Source organism: Anarhichas minor, unplaced genomic scaffold (assembly GCF_050575085.1).
Source record: "Anarhichas minor isolate MPS153535 unplaced genomic scaffold, ASM5057508v1 ptg000041l, whole genome shotgun sequence".
NCBI lineage: Eukaryota > Metazoa > Chordata > Actinopteri > Perciformes > Anarhichadidae > Anarhichas > Anarhichas minor.
This window is the reverse complement of record NW_027466487.1, coordinates 4,192,610-4,199,312: the sequence shown is the minus strand read 5'-3', so window position 1 is coordinate 4,199,312 and position 6,703 is coordinate 4,192,610. Positions and strand designations below refer to the sequence as shown.

At 44.5% G+C, this 6,703-nt stretch overlaps 1 protein-coding gene across 2 annotated transcripts in view; it reads right to left on the bottom strand.

The window, feature by feature from the left end:
- Positions 1-1,317: 1,317 nt before the first annotated feature.
- Positions 1,318-6,703, bottom strand: part of flad1 (flavin adenine dinucleotide synthetase 1) — a 9,107-nt gene continuing 3,721 nt past the window's right edge. For both annotated transcript variants that reach the window (XM_076109024.1, XM_076109025.1), the window contains exons 4-13: positions 6,046-6,139; positions 5,727-5,895; positions 4,933-5,310; positions 4,363-4,476; positions 4,016-4,283; positions 3,546-3,693; positions 3,132-3,230; positions 2,816-3,005; positions 1,800-1,873; positions 1,318-1,701 (exon numbers count right to left, since the gene is read on the bottom strand). In XM_076109024.1, coding sequence (XP_075965139.1) covers positions 1,566-1,701; positions 1,800-1,873; positions 2,816-3,005; positions 3,132-3,230; positions 3,546-3,693; positions 4,016-4,283; positions 4,363-4,476; positions 4,933-5,310; positions 5,727-5,895; positions 6,046-6,053 — 1,584 coding nt within the window. In that variant the 5' untranslated portion in view covers positions 6,054-6,139 and the 3' untranslated portion in view covers positions 1,318-1,565. The remainder of the gene's footprint in view (positions 1,702-1,799; positions 1,874-2,815; positions 3,006-3,131; positions 3,231-3,545; positions 3,694-4,015; positions 4,284-4,362; positions 4,477-4,932; positions 5,311-5,726; positions 5,896-6,045; positions 6,140-6,703) is intronic.

Here is a 6,703-nt window from a genome sequence, read left to right as displayed (position 1 = left end):
GTTTATTGATCGTCTGATAAACTTCTTTGTGGTCATTGAAAAGACGATTAATTTATCCTCTACAGACAAGTAGACGTATAATATACATTTATCAAACTAGAAACGTCAGATTGTTTCTAAAGTAAAGTGTACAAGCAAAACTGAAGACCAACTTATGGTCAGTATTTCAGTAGGCCAAAATGGAATTGGATGCTTTCAAGAAGAAGCAATTTATTTATTATGAGAAGTTTATTGTGAGTAAAGTAACATATTGTAGGTGGTTATATCAATACAATTGAATTGCAGCACTATATACTAGAGAGAAACTAGACTATTTACTTACCTATAACCTGCAAGTAGAACAAAGTTTGGTCACATGGGGAACCCACCTCAGCCAGGAGTATCATTTTCTTCCACACAAATATTCCAGACGGTGTTGTTGTTGTTTTACCACAACACACACCATTACATATCCGCGATTATGAAGCCTCTGCTCATTGCCTCTTTTATTACCGTTATTATTAATAAATCAAGCAAGCCGTGAAGCCCGGACAGATAAATTAGGGGGGGGGGGGGCTGGAGGTGGTAATTGCTGGTGTAACAGTGTGTGCTACCCCGCGGTGGCCTCGTAAGCCACCCGCTTTATTAGATCGGCCGGTATCGATCCTCGCTGCGCTGACTAATCTCCAGGCCGGGGGGGGGGGAAGAGAGAGAGAGAGAGAGAGAGAGAGAGAGAGAGAGAGAGAGAGAGAGAGAGAGAGAGAGAGAGAGAGAGAGAGAGAGAGAGAGAGAGAGAGAGAGAGAGAGAGAGAGAGAGAGAGAGAGAGAGAGAGAGAGAGAGAGAGAGAGAGAGAGAGAGAGAGAGAGGATCGATGAGCCTGGATTCAATCATGTCTGGAAACAGAGAAGGTAATTCATTGTAATCTCGTGCGAAATGGTGGGAAAAAGTGAGAACAACGCGCCCTTGAGGTGCTCAAAGAGAACTGCAACACCGGGGTGGAGGTTTTCCGGTGAAGAGATGCTCAGTTAAATAAGCAGCAGTCTGCAAAATATGGATATTCAGTGAGACACAGATGAGTCAATACCAGCCTGTCGGTTGACCTTCAGTCGTCTGTCCACGCTGCTGCAGGCTGAGTCTCCGAAACCTGTTTGTCTCACCTTCACAGGAAACCGTTTCACATTATTCACCAGCATATTTTGATAGAGGTCCTTTGTTTTTACTGGATTAAGAAATAAGACAAATAGATTCATGTATAAGATAAATCAAGAGCAATATTTAAAGTCCTGCATGCTTCCATCTGTATGAGAGACTGAAAAAAATAGTAACATGACAATGGATGAGGATGACACGGATTGATGTTTTATTCAACAGCACAGAGAGCCATTACTTAAGCTGAAAGTCACATGTATAAACAAATAGCACACTCACTCACACAGACCTCCTTTACAATCTCATTCTGCAGATATACGGCAAATATTCGCATGACGACTTGATTTTTAAAAAACGGCCATGTTTTCATGTGTGCAAAGGGGTGGAAAACCAGGATGGATCAGTAACAGGTGACACGGTGAGAAGTGAGACCGCATCAGGCACGGGAGTTTCGCTCCTCCTCTTCGTTCTCCAGGAGGTAGGCCGCCTTGTACCGCGACACCCCCCTCCCATCCACCATCTGGAGGGAAGTGTTTCGACAGGTGTTGTCCATACTGCCAAGTGAGGTGTACCTGCAGGTTGACAAGAGACGTTTAAGACCAAGAATTCTGCACTGTGATGTTGTGAATAACGGATAAAGAAAGGGTTAAAACTTTGACTGTATTCTTACCCTTTATCATAGAGGATACAGTAGGGAACATATAACGTCCTCAAGAGCGACCAGATGTCATGATACGTCCAGTCCTGTAGAGTGTTGCAAGACATCACATGTGATTGGTTCGTGATCGATTCACAATCAGTTCAAATGAGGATCCCTTTGAGATGCACTAATGTGATGAAGGGCAACATAAATTACCGTGTAATGAGAACAACTGGTGAGCTTCTCCTACACGCATCGTTTGTACTATTGCTGCTGTCACAGCATGATCGTTAACAGCCAGTCCAAAAGTATTTGCCATTTCTAAATCCATTATTAAATCCAAAATAAACATCCATCGACATCTATTCTTCAGTTAACTGGAGCAGATGAAAGAGCGACAACATCAGACGTTGCTGCCTACATCAGATGGACTCGCACGGTGTCATACAAACCTGCAATAACTTCTGTTATGAGAAGCTTTTCGATGTTAAATATTTGGTGTTGACTTCCATCACCAATTTGTTTTGGGGTTATATTGGACAGCTTGATATTGAACAGGTGTACCGAGTGTTTGTGTGTAAGAGAGAGGGGTGCAAAAATATTCATATCATCTTTTATAGTCATTACTGCGGGGCTGTTGAATTGCATTAAACAGTGCAGGTGCTCTGATATTTTGTTCACACGCTGTAGATCTGCACTCTGAAACTTCAGTCAAGATGGTAAATAACATCATGTGTAACAAGGGGAGATTGCCTGGCTGGAGCAGTGAAAACTGATTTGTATCACCAGTCAAAAAGCAGTTTTTCCGCAACAAATGTGGGGACACTGAAGGACTGCTATTGGTTCTTATTTTTTTAAATGAATGTCTACAAGTGCTCTTAAGAATAAGGCTGCATGTCATTTTCACTCATGAGAATTGGTTGATTTTGTTTTGAAGTGAATTCTTACATGACACGACTTTGTGCTCTGTGACACCAGCGACAGGAACAATACAATAAGGGAGAAATACAAAGACTCAATGACTATGTAACTTGTGTGTGTCTCACCAGTAATGGGTTGACTCTCATGTAGTCTGGCCAGCCGGGGTCAGTGGGACACATGGCCGCGAGTGTGTGCGAGTAGGGGTCACTCCTCCTGGTTCCCATAAGGACAGCTTTCAGCTCCGGCCTCCTCTCCTGCACCTCGCTAAGCGCCTGCCGTATACTGCCCTCCACGGAGAATATCTCCAAGTCATATCTGCGGGAGAAACAACCCCATTTAATGAATTGTTTTTGACAAGATAGAATGAATGAATGAATTAAAATACACAAATACTGAAATGTGTTTATTGACAGTATGCAATATGGTGGACTGGTGGTTCACCTCTTTATCGTGTCCTGAAGGAATCTCTCCATTTCTGGGAATGGAGAGACGATACGGATATAGAGGGCTTTCACCTTGTCTTTACCATCTGGGTATCGTCTGAGATTGACATGAGGAGAGAAAAAAAAAAAAAGATAAGTGGGACACAGAATAAGATTAGATGTTTACCATTATCACTATCTCTCACTATCTGTCCATTACAGGTCAAGAAATGTCCAAACAGTAGTCCGTCTCAGTCTAGCTGCTGCTCGCTTTCTTCTTCTTTTACTTTCTACAGTGATGCCCCGCTGTTCAGTCATGGTATCATTATGTTTTTAATTTGACTCTCTTCCCACAGGTCATTTGTTTTTGTCCCGTTTAATTCAGCCCTTCCACTAATTGTCTCACTCTGCCCCCCCCCCCCCCTCCCGTTACCGTTTCAGCGCTGCATAGTAGAGATGGAGCAGCGCTGTGCAGTCTTTGCCTCCGTTGAAGCCGATGCAGACTTCCTCCGTCGAATACTGATCCAGTGCAGCCTCTATCGTTTTCAGCGCGGACATAACTTTCTCACCCAACGGTGTGCCTGCGGGGCATGAAAGCAACAGCAGGCGGATGTTTTACAGCGAGTGTGGACAGCTATAATATAAATAATCACTCATTCTTATGTCAAATTCAGAGAACAAATATCTTTTATGCCATTCTCTGATCAGTCTCATGCCAGTTATATTCTTCTTTCTTTTTACAACTCACTATGATTTTACGATAATTACTTTAATCATTTTGCTTCCTTTATTGGTCCCGATACCCGTGTAAAGATTAAGAGTTCTCTGCAATATCCACTTTATATTAAGTTGACTTTGTTTAACTTTCACTTCCCCCCCCTCTGCCCTCTTCCCCCCCCTCACCGCTGTTGGCCAGTCTGTACACCTCAGCAGTGGCGATGGACACCGAGTCCGTCACTAAGGGCACCACGCTTCCCTTAGGCAGCTCGTCCAGCAGCTGTGCCCGGGCTTTGTCCACCTCCTCCTGGCTATCCGAGTCCAGGACCAGCCGGACTCTGTGATAGTTGCTCAACCAAGCGGGGTAGGAGCCAAGAGCCACCTTCCGACCCCAAGCAGCCTGCAGTTTTGTCAGCACGGGGGCGATATCTGTTTCGTCTGCATCCACAAACACCTAAACGCAAAGATATCGGGGTCATAAAAACTCCGTATTCAAGTGGATTTGTAAATGATAGGTTTGGCCATGGTGTTACCTCACGGGTGTGAAAAGTGGTCCCTGAAGCAGCGAAGACGTGCTCCAGCCCACTGAAGGCCCTCTCCATCAGAGTCGGGATCCCAGGAAAGATATACACGTTACGCACGCTGACCTGAGAGAAGATCACACGTCAGATACCGAGAGAATGTATACTGACCCGCCCGTCTGTGTTTAGTGACGTTTGAATCTCAGCTAACCGGAACACGAATACTTGCAGCCGTGTATTCCTTACACTGCCAGTTTTCTGCAAATGTTCAATGTCATTTTGCCCACTTTTCACTCCTGCAGTCTCTGCTAAGCAGTTGATGTTGCAATCTGTCTTCCAAAATAACCCCCAGAACAGGATGCAACAGAGAGTGTGTGTGAGACTGTGAGTCCGGAAAGTTGTGTCAGCTAAACAAATGTTTGCCCCGAAAGCCTACTGCAAAGGAAATGGGACGTCAGCTTTAAAAAAGGATGCAGGCAGTCAGTAGGTGGAGGGTACTGATCATTTATATCTACTTTACTGTTTAATAACGATTGTAGCTCGATGAAGGAACTAATCCTCCTCCGTGCTGCCTTCACTCACCACCGGGTAGGGGAGCAGTTGTCCAGTCTGAGGGTCGGTTCCATAGTTGAGATGGGCCGAGCGAGGCACCATGGCCAGCTTCATGGCGGCACTGTCCTTATCGGCCACCCCGTAAAATTCCTCAACCAACCGGGCGAGCTCAGGGTGGGAGTGCAACTCCTCTTGGAATGCCATGGCGACACTCTCAAAGGTGATGTCGTCGTGGGTGGGGCCTATGCCCCCTGAGGTGATGAGGTGTGTATACTGAGGGGAGAGCAGGGCCACCTCTTTGGCGATGACCTCCCGCACGTCGGGTATGACCGTTATGCGCAGCACGGACACCCCGAGCTTTCTTAGCGCTCGTGTCAGAAAGGCACTGTTTGTGTCCAGTGTGTGACCCTGTGAGACGAAAGACGGGAAAGAAAAACGCTCAGTCACAGCGAGAGCATGTTTAGAGACATGACATTGGACAAAGGCTTCATGTTTAAATCATGATCGCGTCACGTCAAAAAGTAGCGGCGAACTTGTCGTTTGAAGACAGAGCACTGCTGCCACATCAAATAACCATCACAAGCTTTTCCTGGCGATATACAATGTGGATCCCGGACTGCGTAGCGGTGCAGACAGCTGAGGCATACTGATGAATTAGAGTGTCACGTTAGAATGTATAAGCACGCAGTCAAGCGCGCAGATTTAGCAGAAGAACAGTGAGGGGGTTTAGTTCGATTTTCTCAAGTCCACAGACGTTCAAGGATTCTCTGTGGGATGCTGTCAATCATACAAATACAGCGTAGTCGCACAACAAGTACAATCACCTTGAGTATCTCATCTCCGATGATGAGAATGGCTGCAGTGGGAGCATCCCCGTTGGCTGCAAAGGACGGACTGGAGCCCAGGTTGTTTGTGGACATGGTTGCTTTAGAGAGATGCACCGCCAGTTTCCTCACACGCACCACTGCTCGACTCAGTTTGGGAAAAACAAGGCTAGAAGACAAAGGAAAAAGTGCTCACTCTTCACTCAGCATTTTGCTCTTCATGCAGGTATGCTTTGTTCACTTTCTATAAGTGCGTTTTAAATATACACTTTTATTGCTTTTGTGATGACTCATACTATAAGTTCATTTTGAATCTTACGTCAACATGAAGCATCCATATGGAGTATGCTTAATTGTTTCAATACAGTTTAGGCCTTCTTCTCCTTCATAACTTGTCTCCTACCAGGGAGCATCTTGAAAGAGACATGAGAAAGAGCAAATTAGATACAGAAAGAAGTGGAAAGTGAGAAGAAACAATGAGCGATTTGTGGATTTCGGCAGCACAGACAGTACAACAACTAAAAATGTATTTCTATTAGTTGTCTTTTGACATATGTCAACAGATTAAAGTACTGATGAGTTGCATTTAAGATATATTATAATAAATGTATCGCTGTGAAAAGTATTCTAATTCTATTTAATAAGTCTGTTCACTGTACTTTCAATAGTGTATAGTTAGACCCAAATGGCCACATATGCATCAATGACACTGACGGTGATACATACGGGATATGTCTACAAGTAGTCTGAAGCAGGTGTGATTTACTAATTGGCTGGCATGGAAATGCAGTGAAGACTTGCCAAGATAATTAGCTAAGTGAGAAAGCTGGATCAAGGATCAAAAGGTGTAATGGACAGCTGAGTTCAGCAGTCAAAGGAGGTCACGTGAACATTCAATACCGGTAGTTGTATCAATCCCTCTTTGTATTCTATGTGAAGGATTTATAGGAGTTACAGGAGCATACTGTTATCTTCTC